This window comes from Gopherus flavomarginatus, chromosome 17 (genome assembly GCF_025201925.1).
Source record: "Gopherus flavomarginatus isolate rGopFla2 chromosome 17, rGopFla2.mat.asm, whole genome shotgun sequence".
Classification (NCBI taxonomy): Eukaryota; Metazoa; Chordata; order Testudines; family Testudinidae; genus Gopherus; species Gopherus flavomarginatus.
The window spans coordinates 9,141,502-9,163,724 of record NC_066633.1 but is presented as its reverse complement, the minus strand read 5'-3'; the positions used below and the strand labels follow the sequence as shown (position 1 = coordinate 9,163,724).

Sequence of the window (22,223 nt, the reverse complement as noted above, 5' to 3'; positions counted from 1 at the left end):
CGGAAACCGCTCCGAACGGCCGCCGGCGGGAAACACGCTCCGCGCCGCCTCGGGCCCCCCGGGACGGGGACACGGGGCTGCAGAGCGCGCTGGGGAATGGTACTGGAGGTGCTTGGGCACGGCTGGGGGATCACCGCTGGGGTGCACCGGGCATGGGAACTGTCATGGGGGTGCACAGGGGATATGGGGATCAACCGCTGAGGTGCACCGGGTATGGGAACTGTAATGGGGGTGCACGGGGGATATGGGGATCACCGCTGGGGTGCACCGGGGCATGGGAACTGCTAAGGGGGGTGCACGGGGGATATGGGGATCACCGCTGGGGTGCACCGGGTATGGGAACTGCTATTGGAGGTGCACGGGGGATATGGGGATCACCGCTGGGGTGCACCGGGGCATGGGAACTGTAATGGGGGTGCACGGGGGATATGGGGATCACCGCTGGGATGCACCGGGTATGGGAACTGTAATGGGGGTGCACGGGGGATATGGGGATCACCGTTGGGGTGCACTGGGGCATGGGAACTGTAATGGGGGTGCACGGGGGATATGGGGATCACCGCTGGGGTGCACTGGGGCATGGGAACTGTAATGGGGGTGCACGGGGGATATGGGGATCACCGCTGGGATGCACCGGGTATGGGAACTGCTCAGGGGGGTGCACGGGGGATATGGGGATCACCGCTGGGGTGCACCGGGTATGGGAACTGTAATGGGGGTGCATGGGGGATATGGGGATCACCGTTGGGGTGCACCGGGGGTATGGGAACTGCTAATGGGGGTGCACGGGGGATATGGGGATCACCGCTGGGGTGCACCGGGTATGGGAACTGCTAATGGGGGTGCACGGGGGATATGGGGATCACCGCTGGGGTGCACCGGGTATGGGAACTGCTAAGGGGGGTGCACGGGGGATATGGGGATCACCGCTGGGGTGCACCGGGCATGGGAACTGTAATGGGGGTGCACGGGGGATATGGGGATCACCGTTGGGGTGCACTGGGGCATGGGAACTGTAATGGGGGTGCACGGGGGATATGGGGATCACCGCTGGGGTGCACCGGGGCATGGGAACTGTAATGGGGGTGCACGGGGGATATGGGGATCACCGCTGGGATGCACCGGGTATGGGAACTGCTAAGGGGGGTGCACGGGGGATATGGGGATCACCGCTGGGGTGCACCGGGTATGGGAACTGCTAAGGGGGGTGCACGGGGGATATGGGGATCACCGTTGGGGTGCACTGGGGCATGGGAACTGCTAAGGGGGGTGCACGGGGGATATGGGGATCACCGCTGGGGTGCACCGGGTATGGGAACTGCTAAGGGGAGGTGCACGGGGGATATGGGGATCACCGCTGGGGTGCACCGGGTATGGGAACTGCTAAGGGGAGGTGCACGGGGGATATGGGGATCACCGCTGGGGTGCACCGGGGCATGGGAACTGTAATGGGGGTGCACGGGGGATATGCGGATCACCGTTGGGGTGCACTGGGGCATGGGAACTGCTAATGGGGGTGCACGGGGGATATGGGGATCACCGCTGGGGTGCACCGGGGCATGGGAACTGTAATGGGGGTGCATAGGGGATATGGGGATCACCGCTGGGGTGCACCGGGGCATGGGAACTGTAATGGGGGTGCATGGGGGATATGGGGATCACCGCTGGGGTGCACTGGGTATGGGAACTGCTAATGGGGGTGCACGGAGGATATGGGGATCACCGCTGGGGTGCGCCGGGTATGGGAACTGTAATAGGGGTGCACGGGGGATATGGAGATCACCGCTGGGATGTACTGGGGCATGGGAACTGCTAAGGGGGGTGCACGGGGGATATGGGGATCACCGCTGGGGTGCACCAGGGCATGGGAACTGTAATGGGGGTGCACGGGGGATATGCGGATCACCGTTGGGGTGCACCGGGGCATGGGAACTGCTAATGGGGGTGCACGGGGGATATGGGGATCACCGCTGGGGTGCACCAGGGCATGGGAACTGTAATGGGGGTGCATAGGGGATATGGGGATCACCGCTGGGGTGCACCGGGGATATGGGAACTGCTAAGGGGGGTGCACGGGGGATATGAGGATCACCGTTGGGGTGCACCGGGGTATGGGAACTGCTAATGGGGGTGCACGGGGGATATGAGGATCACCGTTGGGGTGCACCGGGGCATGGGAACTGCTAATGGGGGTGCACGGGGGATATGGGGATCACCGCTGGGTTGCACCGGGGGTATGGGAACTGCTAAGGGGGGTGTACGGGAGATATGGGGATCACCGCTGGGGTGCACCGGGGGCATGGGAACTGCTAAGGGGGGTGCACGAGGGATATGGGGATCACCGCTGGGGTGCTCTGGGGTATGGAAACTGCTAATGGGGGTGCATGGGGGATATGGGGATCACCGCTGAGGTGCACCGGGGCATGGGAACTGTCATGGGGGTGCATGGGGGATATGGGGATCACTGCTGGGTTGCACTAGGGCATGGGAACTGCTAATGGGGGTGCACAGGGGATATGGGGATCACCGCTGGGGTGCACCGGGGCATGGGAACTGTAATGGGGGTGCATGGGGGATATGGGGACCACCATTGGGGTGCACCGGGGCATGGGAACTGCTAATGGGGGTGCACGGGGGATATGGGGATTGCTATGAGGAATGCACTATGATTTGGGGACTGCAGTGGGGGTGCACTGCAGCATATGGGGCACTACCATTAGGGTGCACTGGGGTGTGGGGACTGCAGTGGGGCTGAAAATTGGTTTGAGGGGGTCCTCTGGGGTGTGTGTGCATGTGTGCGCGCGTGCGCAATGGAGAGAGAGCACAGCAGTGTGACTATGGGGTGCACAGAAGAGGGAAGACTAACTGGGGGTTCAACCCAAAGAAGAGGGGTGTGGCATTAGGGACACAGCACTAGCCTCCCTATAACATCATTGGCAGATAGCATAGACCCAGTTTGCAGTGTTCCTGCTCTAGAGCAGAGGGGGGCAAACTATGGCCCGCAGGACTGTCCTGCCTGGCCCTTGAGCTCCCAGCTGGGGAGGGTTGCTCACGGTCCGTCCCTTGCTGTCCCCCTTCTCCACTGCCACGCTGCTGTGCGGGCAGTGCGGCTTGTGCCCGCACACCTCCCAGGCTTTCCAATAAGCCAATCCTGCCGCTCTGAGCGGCATGGTAAAGGGGCAGGGAGCGGAGGGGTTGGGTAAGAGGTAGGAGGTTCCGGAGGGGCAGTTGGGGGACAGGGAGCTGTTGAGTGGAGCAGAGGTGGGGTGGTGGTGGTCAGGAGACAGTGAGTGGGGGGGGGGGGGGGTTGGATAGGGGGTGAGAACCCGAGAGGGGGGTAGGGGATTAGGAGCAGGGTGAGGTACAGCCTTTCGCAGCCTCAGTGTGGCCCTCGAGCCAAAAAGTTTGCCCACTGCTGCTCTAGAGAATGTTTTGGGTACGATGCACTTGGGAGTTCTGATAAGCCTGTACAACATGCTACCATTTGGGAAAAACGTTATCATGTGGCATTGAAATACCATTGGCCTGTAAAGCCATATGTTAGTGTAATGATGTTTCACAAATATTCCCCGCCCCAACGTGACTTGGTGACTTGTAAACTGAGTTTTGCAAGCACCCGTGAAAATTATTGTTAAGTGTAGAAGTAGGCAGAATCACCTTGTGAAAATTGACATTTCCCATGTCTGCGCAGGCGGGCGGGCAGGCAACCCAACAAAGAATATAGGCCATACTTACAGGATGGGGAACCCTATACTGGGAAGCAATGACTCTGAAAAAGATTTAGGGGTTGTGGTGGATACTCACTGAACATGAGCTCTAAGTGCAACATTATGGCCAAAGATGCTAATGTGATCCTTGGATCCATAAAATGGAATCTTGAGTAGGAATAGAGAGGTTATTTTACCTCTGCATTTGGCACTGGTGCAACCATTGCTGATATACCATATCCAGTTCCAGTGTCCACAGTTCAAGAAACATATTGATGAATTGGAGGGGTTTCAAAGAAGTGCCATGAGAATGATTAAAGGATTAGAAAACCTGCCTTATAGTGATAGACTCCAGGAGCTCAATCTAAGTTTAACAAAGAGAACGGCAAGGGTGACTTGATTATAGTCTATGAGTACCTACATGGGGATCAAATATTTAATAATAGACTCTTCAATCTAGCAGACAAAGATAGAACACAATCTAATGCCTGAAAGTTGAAACTAGACAAATTCAGATAGGCAATAAAGAATTTTTAACATAATAATAATTAACCGTTGGAACAATTTACCCAGGGATTCTCCAGCACTGACAATTTTAAAATCAAGATTGAATGTTTTTCTAAAAGATCTGCTCTAGGTATTATTTCAGGGGAAGTCCTGTGGCCAGTGTTATACAGGAGTTCAGACTAGGTCACAATGGTCTCTTGTGGCCTTGGAATTTATGACTATATTATTTCACTCAGAGATTCCCAAACTGTGGTCCATGGAACACTTCCTGGCGGTTGGCAGAGAGCTGGCTGCTCACACAGTGCTGATTCTCCTGTCTGTTTCTAATTGCTACATTGTATTAAAGATCACTGAAAATGCAATAAACCAATTCCTAATGTTATTTTTCTACGTAGGCAATTGCTGTAGTTGCCATAAGGTTGTTATGTGAACATGAATGGGAGGGGATGTGGTCCGATTGATGGTGAACATTGGATGAACATAATCTTTGGCATTTAGTTTCTGGCAGTGCACATGAACATACACCTCAAGGAGGGGAAAAGCCAGTGTGAGGGCCCAGGAATTTTTTTTTTATAGGTATAATGTCTATTTCATGTTTAGGATAATGAGGATGCCTGTAGCAAGCTGTGTTCTCTGTGCCTTTGTGACCCTGCAAAGTGAGATATCAGCCAAAATCATCACATCTTGTGAAAACTGGTGCCAGTATCCATTGCTATTGCTCATGGATTAGGGCTGTAATTTTATGGCTTAATTCAATAGAACCCCCGCTCGCGCCATCTCTGGCAGGCCATACGCAGCATGGATGGGGCTGGAGAGCAGTGCTGTGCAGAGATACTCCAAAACTGAAGTGTCAGTAAGCATAAGTTATTAAAAGCATTTATGGGAATATAGGAAGGGAGTTTTGAAATGTTTCTTTCCTTTTTCATTGTGATGGTAAATCCAGTGGTGCATATGTCTATTTTTATCAGCAGCTTCTGGCAGTGTAGCCTTGAAGGATGCCCCCTCCACGCTCACAGAATGCCTGGCACTGATGAGGAGGAGGACTGAGGAGGACGTGTTTTTGCAAAATCCTGCAAGTCAGTGCTGCATCGGACCATGAACAAAGGGCTTGGAGAGTCAGTGTGACCGACAGTCTGGAGAAAGACAGTGAGGACAGGAAAAAGGTCCTGGAGTCCCACTAGGTCAAGGAGCAGGAAATGCACCTGGACATAATGGGTCTTTTTAGGCACCAAACCCAAATGCTGCAGATCCTGGTTGACCGACTGGTCCAAAAATCCTGGATTTCCCACCCTTTGCAGTTCTTGGAGAATTCCATGGTCACTACCTCTTATACTCTCAATATTCCATGTGGCATCATGGGATGCAGTTGGACCCCTAGCACACCACGCTGGGGGACAGCAAGGAACACCACAGCTTCACATATACTGACCCATGAGAACCACAACTGGTGTACATGTAACCACAACGGGCTACATTTGTTTACTGAAATAGATATAAATGTTTACCTCCTTTTTAATTTAAATTTTCACCCCATTAAGTTTTGTTAACATTTTGTATAGTATTGTACAGGTTTTGTTTTTTTTTAATACATAGATTTTCTGCTGTTTTTTTTCACCCAAAGTTCTAGGTTTGGAGAATCAAATGATTTTTATTAGATCACAACAAATATTGCAGAATGCATAGCGGTACATAAAGCACATAGTACTTGTAAATGCACATCAAGCACCACTGAATTCATAGCTTCAGGAAAACACCCAGCCATATTTATAAATGTGCAGCAAGCAAACACAATTCTTAGCAGCACCCAAAGCTCCAGGCTCAACAGAATAGATACCAGTAGGCAAAGACCCACCAATATGTAATGTAGATTACACAAAACAGACACAAGTCCCTTAAAGTAGCCTAGAACACTATTGTAACCGACAAAGTGCTCTTTCCAAGCCTCTCCCACCACATAGCTCTGTGCTGGGCGCTTGGAAGAGCCCTGATGTCTGGCTGTTCAAAGTCAGCGGAGAGCTCCTCTACCGCCACCCTCCCCCTTGGCAGCAGCTTTTTCCCCTTTGCCTCACAGATGATGTGCAGAACACAAAAGGCAGTTATAGCCGTTGAGGTATTTTTCTCACTGAAATCCGTTCTAGTGGGTAAACACCGCTAGCGTTCCTTTAATTTACTAAAAGCACATTCAAATTATTCTGCACCTGCTGAGCTGGTAGCAGAATGTTTCCTTGATGCTGTTGACGGGGGTGCGTATGGTTTTGCGAGCAAGGGTGGGGGTTGCATCCCTCAGGATCGCTATTAGCATTTCAGTATTGCCAATGGTAGTCTGCCTGTCTGGAAACAACATCCTTGGTTGCAGCTTTTTAGAAAGTCCAGTGTTCTTAAAGATCGAGTATCATGCATCTTCCCTGACCCGCCCACAGTGAGGTTGGCGAAGCATCCCGATGACCCACCAACGCTTGCATAACTGTAGAAAAGTAGTCCTTTCTGTTGATGTACTCCATGGCAAGGTGAGCTGGTGCCGAAATAAGGATATGCATGCTGGCTATTGCCCCACTGCAGTTTGGGAACCCCATTGCTCCAATCCATCCACTATGTCCTGCACATTGCTGGGAGTCCTTGTGCTGCATAGTAGGGTACGATTAATGGCCCTGCATACTTGCCAGACAAGTACCCCCCCCCGCCGTGGATTTTCCACTGACCGGTTGCAATTCAGCATTGCAAGTTTCCAGTGAGTGCTGCTCCCTTCGCTATCAGTGCAGCTCTCATTCTGGTGTTCCTGTGTTGGAGGGCTGGGGAGAGCTGGGCACACGTGCAGGAATGTGAGTGGCCTTTTGCATATGAAAGTTCTGCAGCCACTGCTTGTCCTAAACTTGCATTACAACGCAATCCCAGCACTCAGTGCTTGTTTTTCAGGCCCAGAAGTGGCGCTCCACCCTCTGCAGCTGCTTGGTGAATGCCACCAACAACCCTTACATTGTTTTTCATTATGTTCATCAGCAAACTGTCCTTGAAGATATCCTCGTGCTCAGTTACAGTACTTCCCGTGAGTCTGCAAATACAGGAGAACCGTGCATCCTGTATTTGCAACATTCATGACAATAGTGCAGAGCTTTGCAGACTCCATGCTTCTGGCAGAGACGGCGGAGACTGCAAAGCACCACATGGGTTTGTGGGGTTTTTAAAAAACAGTATGAAAATTATGGGCTTTGGATGGAGAAAGTTGCATGCTGGGAACTGGACCCCAAGCTCCCAAAGAGACCTGGGCAATTCATTCCTAAATCACAAAACATTGCAAAAATGTCTCCGAAGGCATTCTATTGGATGGTGGTGCATGGCACCCTGGGATACCTACCTGTGGTGCACCACACTTTGCATCAATGCAAGCAGCCAAGTACACACTTGCCCCAGCTAGACACAAATTAAGGTGGCTGTATGCCAATGTAACTTGTGTAGACATGAATACAGCTCACTCTTGTGTCTCAGTAGAATCATGTCTCATTCTCCCCTAGAACTGGAGCAAGTGGAGTTTTGCCTGGATAGGCACTGCCAGATTGTTCCCTCAGGAGCGGAAAATCATCTTGTTTCTTTGACAGTCTAGATTCGTGTCCCCCCCACCCCCGTTGCTTCTTTACTTGTTGTTTACTTGGCTGTTAAAACTGGCTCAAAGTTTCTATTCTTGCAGTGCTCTTTGGCTGTAACAAAATGGCAAATATTGCGCAAAAGTGTTCTCTCTACAGCTGTTCTTGTAAAAACTCCTGCAGCAACTGATTTCCCCCTCAGCTGCCCCTCTCTGCAGTGGATCAACTCTTATTTGTTTACACTATGTATTCTTCACTTCCGCTCCATGTGATGCCTTGGGCTAAACATCTTAATCACCCCAGGCCAGCCTTTGCTGTCCAGTGTCAGTAGCAGTTCCTTCAACATGAGCATCAATTCAATTTTCCTAGCTTTTGCAGTGATCCCTCTGGGATTCTGCTGGCCAGCAGCTTTCCAAGAGGTAAGTCTGACCTCCAGAGAGAACAGATTGCAAGAATGTTATTTTCCCCTCTCTATTGAAATAGGACAACGTGCATTCAAACCAAAATGTATCAAGCCCCACTAATCAAAGAAAGTACAACCATCTCCTCTGGGTGATCATTCTGTACTAAAGACATCAACATTAAACGAATAATAGTTAAATTGCTGATGTGCGCAGGGTGGGTGGTGATGAATAAAGTTTTATTTCCATTTGTTTTTGCTTTGAAAATGTAAAGCTGCTATTTTTCTTTTTGCAGAAATTTCTCGAGGCGTTGGATCCAGAAGACATTTTCTCTTATTTTGGCACCAGTGCAGTCCTTGATGGTATGCATGCCTTCTTCCTTCTGAATTTTGTAATGTGTCATGTTTGTAAATTTGTTTCTGATACTGTATATTTGATATCAGTAAGCACACACTTTTATTGATACTTAGCCCTGATCTGACCTGCAAACACTTATGCTTGTGATTGACTTTACTCACACGAGTAGTTTGGTTCAAGTGTGTAAGTGTTTGCAGAATTGGGTCTGTTATTCGGAAATCCAATCCAGTAATTCTTTTAGCACTTTTCTGTTCCACTTCTCCTTCTGCACATTGTTATTGTTTTAGTGCACAATTCATAGAACAAAAGATTCTAAATAACCCTGGAACAAATCCAGATCAGCTGGGCACGAGAGTGTAGACTATAATGACGATTTTATGTAAGTGTTTTTTTATAAACATTTCAAGAAAATATAAATACTTTTAGATTGATCACAATTCAGGATTAAGATACTGTTTAGATTTAGGCAAGATTCTCAGGGCAGGGACATTGTGTACTTACATGTTTGTCCAGTGCCTAGCAATAATAATTTTCACTTCTATAATGCTTTACATCTGATGAACTCAAAATACCTTACCTCTTTGTCAAGTAAATTGTTGTCTCCATATGCAGATAGGGAAATGGGGGCACAGAGAGGTTACAAGTCTTGACCAAGTTCACACAGCAAGTCAGTTTCGGTGCTAATAGGAGAACCTGGACCTCCTGATCACCAGTTCTATGCTGTAGCTGCAAGATGATGTATCGTCAGTTTTGGGTAGGGTGACCAGATGTCCTGATTTTATAGAGACAGCCCTGATATTTGGGGCTTTTTAAAATATGGGCTCCTATTACCCCCCACCCTCGTCCCGATTTTTCACACTTGCTATCTGGTCACCCTAGTTTTGGGGTTGATAAAAACACAGAGGACTGGGGTCAGTGACATAATTAAAGAGAAAAGGCTCTTTGGACAGACAGATAGTTGTATTTATTTTCCCACACATCATTATTGTTACTGTTAAGCATGTCTATAATCCTAGTAATTTCTGGTATTTCTTCCAGTACCGGAATTTGTTATTGTTCAGCCAGCTTGTCCCTGTGAAGAGGACCAAGTTGAACCAAAATCTTGTAAAGTTCAACGCTGCTCTCTCAGGGCCTGGGGAGAACTCTACGCCTTTGAATTCCTAGAGGACCACGTCTTTCTTTCCTCTTCCTTCGTGAGCGATCGAAAGCTGAACTCCTCCGTTAGTTTGCTAAAGCAATTCCCAGGCGCCTGCTTTGCCGGTGGACAAGTAATGCGCCCTCCAGGGGCTGAATGTAGAGTCACGTACTGCGAAGGGCAGCTGGTGAGTATGCAGCATAGACTTTGAAATCAAAACGTCCGCTGCATTTACAACATTTACAACCACTAATGACCGAGGACCTTTTGCCATGTGCACTTGGTTAGTTGTCTCAGAGTGAAGACCCAGGTGCCTAGAAAGCAAAGTGTCAGATCAGAAATAAGAGGTTAGAGCGAAATTCATTCCTGTGCAGAGGACCAGTGCGAGGACTATGTGCTACATAAAAGTTCCACTTTGACCTTGATGGCGTTGTGAAGAATGCTTGGGGTGGAAGTGGAACTTATGTGGTGCATTGGCTGGTGCTGGCCTTTCTGCCTAGGGATGAGTTTCTCCCTGAGCTTGGAATGGAAGAAAATGCCCTGCCCTCTCGAAAACATAAGGGGATCTACTTTTTATTTATTGATGATGAATTGATGGTGCTGAGTCCAAAGCCCAAAAATTTGGAGCTGGGTCCAAACTTCCTTCAAGGTCTCAGGGGGTTCAGATCAGTTTTACAGAAGTGAGGTTGAGCTGAGAAGTTCAAATCCCAATTTCCCCCAGAGTTTGAAGGGTTTCTGATCCAGTGCTGTGGCTTGGGACCATCTCTCCTTGCTAGAGAGCACTGGGAAGGCATTTCAGAGAGTCCAGAAAAGTCAGTGTCATTGCTCTGAAGGGTTTGCAATTCAGTACAGTGTATGGGATCACAATTCTGCCACGAGAAAATTTAGAAACAGGCAAAGAAAGAAATAAGCTGCTCCCCCCACACCTGCTCAAAGGGAGGAAGGTCTCAAAATACTTATTTTTGGTCATCCCAATGCTGCCTCACTGAGCCTCCAGTAGCTTCATTTTTCAGAGCTTTTGGTAACCTGGCAGTTTGGTGTTCATCCAAATCCTTCTGATAACGGGGGATCCCGATGATGTGTGAGGTACTCCATGGCAATAATAATAATTAGCGTTGATTTAGTATCCTTTCCAATGAGGATCTGAAAGTGCTTTATAACATTAATGAACCAAGTGTCACACTGCCCTGAGGAAGGTAATTGAAACCCCGTTTTATAGATGAGAAAGCTGAGAGGATAATGGATCACCCAGAATTACACAGCAAGTTGGTGGTGGAGTCAGAAACAGACTATAAGAAACCTAACACCCAGTCCCCTGCTCTAACCACTAGACCACACTCCCTCCTAGATCCTAGTAGGATCCTACTGATCACAAACAAACAGGAAGCCTTTGGTTTTGCATCCTGATGTGCCAAACATGTTCAGTTTTGCCTGGGTGCAGCACCTATTTGGGAAATCTTGGCGGTAAAGGGGAGAGCGGGAGGAGAGGTGGCCTGTGACTTTCTCTTGGTGGTGAATGCCTCTGGAATAACGTAGGGGTGGGATTTTGCTTTCTTTAGCAAGGGGCCGTCATCGTGAATGAGGAAAAGATTCACATCAGGCCTGTGAGAAACAAACACCTGAATGTGTTGGAAGACCCCAGCCTCCCCAGACCCCACATCATCTTCAGAGCGGCAGGGAGAGGGACAAGGATGATAGGAGGTATTGGATGTCTCGGGGCCACGAGAGGAACCACTGGCCCAATTCCGCGCTCTCTTTTTGCCTGCAGTCAGTGGGGTTGCATGAGTGACGGTGAGGGCAGGACTTATTGCCGTCACAACGTGTAAATGATGCTCTCATTGAGACCTGTGTAGTCCAGGAGCACTGCTTGTGCCTTGGAGAAGAGGCCGAGCTGCATTCTACCACTCTCCCGTCTGCTTTCACCATTGCTAAAACAACATATAGCCTCAGTAAGGACTCAGGATTTATCTTGGTCAGATAGGCATGGCCTTGTCACTCACCAGTTACTGCCAACACAAGAGCAAAGAGATACGAACTTAGCTGAGGATGGCTCAGGACTCAGGGTATGTAGGTGAAATATCTTGTGCATGATAAATTACCAAGAGTGGCAGCAGCAGCTACTAGAAATCAGGGCAGACGGGAATTAGCTAAGTGTCTGGGGGAAGCAATGTATTTCTCATCAGTGTTCGATAGGCTGGGATGGACCCATGGGGCTTTCATGCCTTCTTCCATCCTAACCTCCCTTGTATTCCCTCACGTTGTTGTAGAAAGAAAGTCTTCTCCTCGTCTCTGGAAAAGAGCAGAGGGGAGCATCATGCACCTGGAGCTGCTGGTGGTAGTGGGCCCTGATGTTTATCAGTTCCACAAAGAGGACACCGAGAGGTACATCCTTACCAACCTGAACATCGTGAGTGACTTTCAGTTTGATTTCAGTGCCACATTTCCTGAGCCTATGGTGGCCTGTGTTGGAAGGGACCTCTGGTGGGACATCTGGCTAAGCCCCTAGCCAAATGTTCTGGAAGGACCTCCGCAGAAGTGAGTGGGAATGCCTCTCCCCTGGGTACGTAGAGAATACTGGACGAAGGTGCAAAGCAACTACTTCACCTGCTTTGCCTGGGCCATTGTACCCTCATGCAGGAAGCTGCAAGCAGAAAGGAGGCATTCGCAAATGCTGGGAGTGCAGCTTTAAAGCGTCAATTGGAAAATGTGTCCCTTAATTTCCTTAGTAGTTGTTTGGGTGCTGGCTCCAGCATTAGGAGTTTATCCTTCAGTGCCCATTGATTTCAGTGGGTGTTGGATTGGGCTGTATTTGAGTTGATCTATCATTTCACTGTGTGGGTTTTAACATTCCATTATTAATTTCTTCAGCACTGCCCACCTTGCTCCGGTCAGGAACGTACCACTGTGTTTTCATATGGATGGCAGGGGCTAGGGGACTTGGAGGGGTCTTGACATTCATTTTCACATCCTGTGAAATCCCTTGTTCTCTCTCTCCAGGAGGCTTTTAATCCTATTAGTTAAATCTAGTACACATTAGTGAACAGACTTTGTGGCTTCCACTGAATTTAGTTCTCAGATGAATCCTGGTTCTGTTTGGAATGGGCAGATTTCATGCATCTGCCTGTTTCTTTCCCTGGTGATTTGCAGATTTTATAATTACCTGGTGTGTCACCTTGGCAGTGCATCCAGCTGGGATGGTGGAAGATCCTCAGTATGTGTAGGGAGGCCTCAGCGTCAGTGCAGGGCACAGACAGGAGTCACACCGGCATCTTCATTATGAAACTCCTTCTGGATCCTGTTTTTCCTTTTACAGGGTGCCGAGCTGCTGAGAGATGCCTCGCTGGGAGCTCAGCTCAGGGTTCACCTGATGAGAATGATGGTCCTGACAGAACCAGAGGTAGAAAATGGGGGTTTGTTCACAGTCCTTAGAAGGGTCTGTCACAGGTGAGGCTGAGTGCAGCTCCCCCCAGAGGGCTAGCCAGCCTGTGACAGGGCCACTAAAGGGAAGGCATATGAAAATGTGCCTTCTCTTTAGGTGGGTATGAACATCACCACAAACATCACCTCCTCGCTGGTCAGTATCTGCGAGTGGAGCAAGAAGGTCAACCCTCAGAATGACTCAGATCCCCTGCACGCTGACCTTGTCCTGTATGTGACCAGGTAACAGAATTCCCCTGACTGAGGGGAAATTAGAGACGTGAGGTCAGGCTGGCAGGGTCAGGCGAACTGCAGCAACTGCTGGACGTGCTCAGATGGGATGGGAGAAAAATGTGCAGCCTTTGGAGAGGGGCCCTACAATTCTCCTTCCGGGTGGCTTGCTGTGGTGTATAATGCCCTCGTGCCAGTTGTTCCCCTAGTCTGGAGGGGGGAGGTATTCTGCATGTCCACACCCACCAGCTCCCCGAGCACAGATGGGGCTGAATGCTCAACAGTTCCACTTCCTCAGCCCAGTGTTAATAGGAATATCCCAGCCCGGCTGTGTCGGACTCAGCACAATTCCAGCGGAGGCCTGCGTCCCCAGCAATGTTTGCATGATCATGGGAGGCTCATGGGAGGGCAGAAAAGTCGAGAAGAGGCAGAAACCCAGTGGTTGTTATAGAGAAATTCCCCAGCTACAGAGATTTCCTTTGACTCACACATTCGCTTGGCTCCCAGGCTCACATTATTCTCAACTGACTGTAGCTAATGACACCCGACAATCTCCCATTGAATGTAATGTCCTTGTTTAGTTCTTCTTCTCTGCACCGAGGGGATTCTTGTATCTCTGTCTCCTGCAGACAGGGTTATATCTAATCAACACGTGCTGGGGAGGGTGATACCTGAGCAGGTTCTAGGTACTCAGTGAAGCCTTCATTGAACATCTCAGCCCCTGCACGTATCAAAGTGAAAGGGGGTGGTAAATACCTGGTGTGAGGTTGAGCTGGGAGAGGCTAAAGACATTTTCAATGGACAGTGTTCACAGCTTGGGTTTTTAATCCTAATGAATCTGCTCTCCCGTTTTTCCCCCACCTGTCTCACCCTTCCTTGAGGTTTGACCTGGAGTTACCCGATGGAAACAAGCAGCTGCGCGGAGTCACCCAGCTGGGGGGAGCCTGCTCCTCCTCCTGGAGCTGCATTATCACCGAGGACACTGGCTTCGACTTGGGAGTCACCATAGCCCATGAGATCGGGCACAGGTCAGAGGGCAAGACCCAGAGAGTCGCGAAGTGTCAGCCCTTTCACTCAGAGAAAATCGGCCCCTGTTTGCAAGCTGAGTTCAGAGAGCGAGCAAGTCACCTCAGGCGGTGCTGGTTCAGGACCATCCTTAGGATTTATGAGGCCCTATACGGTTTTATTAAATTGGTGCCCCTATGCCCAACTTGGGGCACAGCCACCACCCCCACCTGTGGACCCCCAGAAGACACCCCCCATTGCTGACACACACCAAGCTTTGAACGTAGCAGACACTGCGTCAGCCCAGGCTCACAGCCCAGGGGTGGGAGGACTAGGCAGCAAAGGATACCGAGCCCCCCAGCCTGCCTCACGGCGACGGAGAGTCACAGTTCCCTGCAGAGAGCCCCGTGCCCTCTCCCTCATGCAGAATGCACTGCATCGGCGCAAAATTTTCATGTGCCCTACGCAGCCAGGTATGCTGCGTATGCCTACGGACAGCCCTGCTCAGATTGCTTGAAACCCAATTCCGGAGAGAAGGAATGGGAACGAGGGGCCCAATTCTGCAAGGTTCTGAGCTCCCTTAACTCCCATCGTCTTCACTGGGAGCTGAGGGCACTCATCACCTCAGGAGGTACTCAACACTCTGCACAGGGTCCTCTGTCCTCGGCTCAGTGTGTCACTAGCTGGATTCCAGCCCCTTAGAGGCCACAGGTCACCTTTGCTAATCGATGTGGTGGGGTCTCGATCCAGAGAATGGTGGTGACTCCCGGTGTCATGGCGGTACGCAGTGACGAGAACATCGTGCAGTGAGTTACCTATGGGTGGGGTGAGGAATAACGAAAGGAAGACCGGTGATGTAGAAAAACACAAAATAGAAGCTGAGATTTATAATCCCTGCTCCAAATTCTTGGCTGGTGTAAATTTGTGCAGCTCTGGTGACATCAGCAGGCCTGTGCTCATTTATGCCAGTGGAGAATTTGGCCCGTTGTTTTGCCTGAGCCACGTCATTCACATTCAAATGTTTCCATCAGCCTCAGGTATAATGGAGCCTCTTCATCACCCTTTCCCCAGTCCTTCGTCCCTCTGAGCCTCTTAGCCTGTGTAAACTCTTCAGCACAGAGACCATCTTTTCCTAGGTGTATGGACAGTGCCAGGCACAAGGGGGTCCTGATCCTGACTGGGCCTAGAGGCACTAATGTAATGTCAAAAGTATCCAGTAAGCATTCGTGTTCTTCAAGAGAAAGCGCGGTGTTCTGTGGGGAAAGGGAGGGAGATGGAATTAGAACAAAACGCAGTGGAAACGTCAATATTAATTAACGCTTTGCACTTCCCTCCCGTTGCATCTCTTCACATTGGCCTGAGAGCACTTTATAAATGATGAATTACGCCTCGTACCGCTGCCACGTAGCAGGGAAATACTGTTGACCCCCTTTTACAAATGGAGAAACTAAGGCACAGAGAACGGAAGTGACTTAGCCAAGATCACTCACGTGCTCCCGGAATAGAACTCAGGAGTGGTGACTCCCAGCCGGGGTTGAAACTGTGCTCGGTTCCTACAGTTTAACACCAGGAGATCAGCTGGATAATATCAGTAATTCCCCCCCCCCAATCTCTTGCGGCAGTTTTGGAATCCAACATGATGGCGAAGGAAACCGGTGCAATGGGAGGGGCAACGTCATGGGCCCCGAAGGCAGCCGCAACAGCGTGGACCTGGTCTGGTCGGAGTGCAGCAGAGAGCAGTTCCTTGCCTTTCTCAGGTAGAAGGAACCAGCTGTTCTCCATGCTCATCTGCATGTCTGCGCTGGGGGGAGGAGAAAGGCAAGGAACAAGGTGGGGGACTCGTGGAGAGTGAGGCGCTGTAACGCCTCGGGGGTTTGTTGATTTTTGGAGTGAACGAGTGGTGAAGAGAGCAGACCTCTCTGAGCCTAGGACAATGCTCATGTTTCCTGGGACACCGGTAATGAACTCCCAGACTGAAGGCCTTGCGCCTGTGTTAGCGTATGTGCATGTCCTTGCTGTCTGTGTGCAGGAAAGCGATGTCTCTTGTGGTTTTCCCAGGACAGGCCAAGCAAGCTGCTTGAATGATCTGCCGGACCTGGAGGGCAGCATCCCTGGGTGGAAGCCTGGCTTATATTATGGCGCAGACGAGCAGTGTAAAATAGCCTTTGGGAGCGCAGCCATGGCCTGCACCTTTGCCAGGAATGACATTGTAGGTACAACACTTTCCACCGGCTTGTGCTTCTGGCTGGTAATGGCCACCCCTGAAGTACTGCAGCTGGGATGGGCGTGGTGGCACAGCGGCGGGGTGGGCTGGCATTGAGAGGAGCTCTCCCTCTTCCCTCTCTTGTTCTACTCCATCTCTTTGCTCTCCGGATCCCCTTTGGCCCCTCCCTTGTACAAGACTGTGTGGCTCCCTGCTGTTCGCAGGCCAATCGCAGCATTGTTAATGCATCTCTTTAACAAGGAAACACTAATCCGGCTGCAAACCTCAGCTGCCGCGACCGACCCTCGTCCTGTGCCATAACGATTGGCAGTGCCAGTCATGGAAGCACCTACAATGCCTGCCACGTGCAGCATGGGCCTCATCTCTTTCCACTCGAAATGGAGACGCTCAGGAAATTGCCTAAGCCCTTGGGATTTGAAGGGAGAGAGCAGGTGCTGGCTTTCTGCTAGAAGGAAGCGGGTGGGTAGGTGTGGGTAAGACATGCTTGTCTTGCTGCTGCTCCCTGGTATCCTGTGAGCGCTGAGCACACACAGAGCCATGGCCCGGCCTGTGGAGGCCATCTACCATGGTCTGCAGTGTTCTGGCTGGGAGGCGTGGGGGTCCTATGTTGGTGAGATAGGGGCGGCAGCTCAGGTTGAGTGACTGGCACAGCAGCCTCGGGCACGCACTGAGCAGCCTGGCTTCCCTGCCCTCCCAGGACATGTGCAGAGTTCTCTCTTGCCACACCCATCGGGCTGACCAGACCAGCTGCACCCGCCTTCTTGTTCCCCTTCTGGATGGGACGGAGTGTGGGATCAATAAGGTAAAGAGTCTTCAGGTGCTGCGAAGATTGGAGGTGGGAGTAGGTGGCTGCCAGGCACATGATGGGGCAGTGGGTGACTGTAGGGCACACTGGATGTTTGGATGGCAGAGTGGGTGGCTACAGGGCATAGTGGATGGCTGGTACAATGGGACGAATGAGCTTTCCTATGTAGAGAGCTAAGTCTGAAGAGTGATGGAGAATCCACCACCACCCTTGGTAAATTGCTCCAAAGGTTAATTAACCTCATTGTTAAAAATTTGCACCTTATTTCCCATCTGAATTTCTCTGGTGTCACTTTCCAGATGTTGGACTGGGTTATCCCTTTGTCTGCTGGACTGAGGAGCTGTTATCAAATAAGCTATCGGCCTAGGATGTTTTCACTGTTTGTCCCCCACGGGAGGTAGAGCTGGAGGAGAAGATGCCTCGCTCAGCTCCTCCCCTCGCGATTTGGGGTCCAATTTCCTTCCCCTCCCCTCCCGTCCCAGACAAGGGAGCGACTGAAGCACGAGATACAGTACTCTTCCAGTTGCATTTCTCCCAGCCGAAGGGGCAGAGACCCCCAGCTCCCTGCAGTATTAGCTGGGGCACCGCTGTTGCTGATCCCTGTGGTGTTCTGGGTTGCAGTGGTGCTCCAAGGGACGCTGCAGCTCCCTGGAAGAGCTGAACCCTGGGGCAGTGGTGCATGGGCAGTGGTCCAGCTGGAGCCCCCTCACTGCTTGTTCCCGCAGCTGTGGAGGAGGAGTTGTAACGAGAAGACGACTCTGTAATAACCCCAGGTAAAGACTTTCCTCTTTCCCGGCAGCGCTGTTGGAGGTGCTCGCAGGGTCCTCCAGCTGTTTGCAGGCCCAAGTGTCCGCGCTTCCACTTAACATGTTCGAGTCCATTTAAGCGTGGGCTGGCATCCTGCACTGTACCCAGCTTAGGACGTGCTGCATGTTTTGCCAGTGTAACAAGTTCCTTGTCTCTCTACTGACCATGTGTATCATTCTCAGGTCTCGTTGCCTTTCCACTGCCCAGGTGTATCATTGTCTGGATGAGTCTTTTCAGTGCCTCGATCCCTGTGTTGCTCCATTCTTCTTCTTAGCACATGCGCAACGTGCCCCAGGTGGCACATGACCAGGATTCATCACTGAATTTGGTCTGCTGGTTGGGTCATTAGCTTCCCCGGCTTGGGAGTGCGACGTGAACGCTGATCCACGCCCCCCGTCGCTCCACTGATTGGCTGCATCACTGACCCGTGTACTTGTCGTTTCATTAGCTGGCTCGGTGTGGCTGTCCACGAGCCAGATCTTGCTGCTGCGGCTAGGCGCTCCCGGATCCTGTGTATTTGGATGATCAGGATCCTCTGTCACCTCACTGTGGGGCAGCTCTTCCAGTCTCTCACCTGGCTGCCTGCTGACCCACATGTCTGTTGTTTTCAGGCCGGCTTTCGGGGGTCAGGAGTGCAGGGGAGCAGGCGTCCAGGCTGACATGTGCAATACGCAGGTAGGCTGCCTTCTCTCGCTCCGCAGGCATCACACACATGGCCAAGCAATGCACTGTCAGTTTATACGCCATTTTTAACCCTTTAAGAACTGTACCATCCAGGGCCACAGCTTTCAGAGCTGAAACAATTGATTTCCCTGAGAAGGAAGCCAAGCATTGGTCATGGAGTCTCCATCTGAGGCCAATTACTGACTAACAACTGACCAGCCCCATCAATGTGGAATAAAAGATCTTATCTGGGACCCCTGACAGAGCTGGCCAGGCACTCGGAGGGAGGGGTAATTCCCAGCTCTAGCATGGAAGTGGCCATGAAAGTGTGAGCGACAGCAAGTGTTAGCCACTGACCTAGGGTCACTGAGTACTGACCTAGGGTCTTGGACGGGATTGTACTTTGGCAGTCGGCCTGTCCCATTGCCTGTGTCATCATGGCAACACGGCAGCTTTTAGCATGATAGCTCAATCAAACTGAAGCTCAGTCGAGCTGAAGATTTACCCCTCTAGCTGCAGTGTACATACCCCGAGTCCTTTCAGTGCAGGGCTGTGCTCAACAGGGGCCATGCTTGTATTGTTCACATTTGCCCCAGACATTTATTTTAGATAAGTAGGAAAGATAACATCATCTGCAAACCATCTGTCTCCCATTCCTAGCCCATCTCCTCCTCCCCAACTTCTCCTGCAACGTCACTTCAATGGGCTAGTCTTCTTCATTTGCTGTTTTTCTATTTGTCAGCTGCTGCTTTTCACCCCAGAGGTGGCTGCACTTAGGTAGTGGGTGAAGTGGTTCCTGGGATTCTGCTCTTATTCCATTTCACTTTCCTTGCATAATACTCTCCCTCTTCCATAGGCCTGTTTGACTTCCCAGTTGGCGTTCATGGCTGAACAGTGCGCAGCGACAAATGTAAAGCCGCTGTATCTCATTCCAAAAGTCCCGTCTTTTTATAAGTGGACGTTGGCTGCTGGTTATGCCAAAGGTAAAGAGAGAGAGAGAGAGAGCGCAGTTCCTTTGGGAAAGAGAACCCCCAGTGTGCCATTGACTCTCTTGTGCCTTTTTGCTTGAGTAACTCTGCCTTTCTCACGGTGTCTGTCACCCCAGGGGATACCCTGTGCAAACACATGTGCAAGGCAGAAGAGAAGAATTTCATGGTGAGCCGTGGAGTCAGTTTCACAGATGGAACCAGGTGTGAGCAGAGCAACTACAGAGCTGAAGCGGCTTTCAATCTGTGCGTGATGGGCAGCTGCAGGGTAAGGATTTTCCTCCCCGCAAGCGGATGGTGGATCCAGGCCAAGCTCCAGGCATAGGCTCTAAATGGTCTCAAAGGAGCCACCTCCTTGAGGAACAAGCAAACTGCCACCCAAACTTTTGAGGCCAGCTCTTCTATAAGACCAGGATTTGTTAGGGTCGTTTGGACTTTTGGACTAACTAACTGAGTATCCCGCTTGTGCTTTCAATACCAACCCTGATTATACAGTATGGTACATGTGTGTGTAATTCCTTCCTGACCAGTGCAGCAATCAGCTTATACCCTGATGCACGAGACTGAAATACCCTTGTTATCAATTCACCTCGCATAGCTATATATGTTGTTAAGGTAAGTGGGCAGACCTAGACAGACCTAACTCTCCTCCAGGAGAGGTTTGCCTGGAGTCATACAGTGGGGTTAGTGGCAAAATGAGGAATAGAATTTAAGAATCCTGACTCTAAAAGCCATGCTGTAGCCACCATCTGCGCTTGCTTCTTCTGCCCATGTGTGTCTGTGCTCACTGGGGTAGCTTAAAGAATGTAACCCAGGAAATGCCACTTTGATCACTTCCCTTTCTTCCCAGAATAAGCTGGTCTTGTGGCTCTACCCTTTGCTCAGGTGTTCGGCTGTGACGGCAGGATGGACTCTGGGATGGTGATGGACTCCTGCAAGGTGTGCGGGGGAGACAATGCCACGTGCACCAGAGTGAGCGGCTCTTACACAGAAGGAAAAGCCAAAGGTCTGCAAGCCTCAGCTCCGCTCTCCACATCAGGGTCTAGCTCGGTTGCCGGATGCCCCCAAAGCAGATGCCAAGCTCTGTGCTGTCCCTATGCAGCTTCTTGGATGTGGTTTTGCTTGTTTCGGTTTTGTGTGGAATATACTGGTGGAGGCTGTCAGAGATGGAGACTGATGAGATTAATGCTCGTGCAGCCTGAGAGCTGGTTGCAGCCTGGGTTCCCTGCTGAGCCGTTTGCAATGTGGCTTCCCTTGTTGCTACAAGCAGGGTCCTGAACTCTGGCCTTGGGGGGAGAGCTCGGCTTAGCTAAGTTCTGTAAAACAGGGGGGCTGCCTGAGCAGTAAAATGTTGATCTGTCTGAGCTCGCCTCTGCCATCACCCTCACATAGACTTCTCTGGAGGGTATTTTTAAAAATTGAAAGTGAGCGGAGGGCTTTGGTAGCCAGAGTGGAGGATGCTGAGGCCATGTTCCCAGGTCTGCCACTGATTCAGTTAAGCTCTCTTGGCTCTATTCTTCCCAGGGGTGACTCTGAAGTCAGTGGAGTGACACCAGGGGGCATTTAGTTCTCTGTGTCTCCGCCTGTCCTTCCGCAGCATAGCGATATAATACCTACCATGCAGGGGAGTTTAGAGGGTTAATTACTGTCTGTAAAGTGCTTTGAAATCCTCGGAAGGTGCACTGTGAGGGCAAGGACTGTAATTACAAATCCCCCCACTCCTTACAGAAGGTGCAGAACTGAATGTGACCGCGTCTTCTCTGTGTTTGTTTCCCAGAGTATGTTACGTTTCTAGCCCTGCCTCGCAAGACCACCCTCGTCTACGTTACTAATCGCAAACCGCTCTTCACACATTTGGGTGAGTATAATGGGAAGGCCACCGGGCCGGTTTGGTTCCTGTGCCCCCAAACACGCAGATGGTCTTGAGAAAAGGCAGCCGAGGTGAAGGGTCCTGGTGGTGCAATCTCATCACTTGTGGGGTACTCTCTGTAGAGAAGTGGGGGAAGCTCCATTGCTTGGGATGTTTAAAATAGACTGGAGAGGTCACTAGTGGATGCACAGAAGGAAGCCATTGTCTCTAGTTGATTCAGTGAAACATAATACCTCTCTGCCCTGACTACCACTGTTGCTTCTCTAGCTGTGAAGGTCCAAGGTCGGTATGTGGTGGCCGGGAAGGAGAGAATCTCCTTGAACACCACCTATCCGTCGGTAATAGAGGACAACCAGATCAAATACAGGGTGTTTCTCACTGAGGACAACCTGCCAAGCCTGGAGGAAGTCCATGTCAATGGGCCAACCCAAGAGGACATTGAGATACAGGTAGCTCGATAGGGCTGGAAAGGGGATAGCCAGAACTGGCTTTGGGCTGCATGGCTCATGGCTAAGACCTGCAAGGCAGAG

General features: G+C 50.8%; 1 protein-coding gene across 4 annotated transcripts in view; it reads left to right on the top strand.

Annotated features, from left to right (window-relative positions):
• The first annotated feature begins 5,903 nt into the window (after positions 1–5,903).
• Positions 5,904–22,223, top strand: part of ADAMTS13 (ADAM metallopeptidase with thrombospondin type 1 motif 13) — a 29,226-nt gene continuing 12,906 nt past the window's right edge. For 3 of the 4 annotated variants that reach the window (XM_050926069.1, XM_050926067.1, XM_050926066.1), the window contains exons 1-18: positions 7,975–8,211; positions 8,489–8,555; positions 9,589–9,872; positions 11,245–11,386; positions 11,953–12,092; positions 12,999–13,082; positions 13,221–13,345; positions 14,215–14,361; positions 15,961–16,095; positions 16,397–16,547; positions 17,260–17,364; positions 17,989–18,140; positions 18,786–18,849; positions 19,694–19,820; positions 19,943–20,091; positions 20,709–20,829; positions 21,601–21,681; positions 21,961–22,142. In XM_050926069.1, the coding sequence (XP_050782026.1) occupies positions 8,137–8,211; positions 8,489–8,555; positions 9,589–9,872; positions 11,245–11,386; positions 11,953–12,092; positions 12,999–13,082; positions 13,221–13,345; positions 14,215–14,361; positions 15,961–16,095; positions 16,397–16,547; positions 17,260–17,364; positions 17,989–18,140; positions 18,786–18,849; positions 19,694–19,820; positions 19,943–20,091; positions 20,709–20,829; positions 21,601–21,681; positions 21,961–22,142 (2,331 nt within the window). In that variant the 5' untranslated portion in view covers positions 7,975–8,136. Of the gene's footprint in view, positions 6,722–7,974; positions 8,212–8,488; positions 8,556–9,588; positions 9,873–11,244; positions 11,387–11,952; positions 12,093–12,998; positions 13,083–13,220; positions 13,346–14,214; positions 14,362–15,960; positions 16,096–16,396; positions 16,548–17,259; positions 17,365–17,988; positions 18,141–18,785; positions 18,850–19,693; positions 19,821–19,942; positions 20,092–20,708; positions 20,830–21,600; positions 21,682–21,960; positions 22,143–22,223 lie in introns of those variants that run through there. The other variant, XM_050926068.1, reaches the window with a different exon arrangement.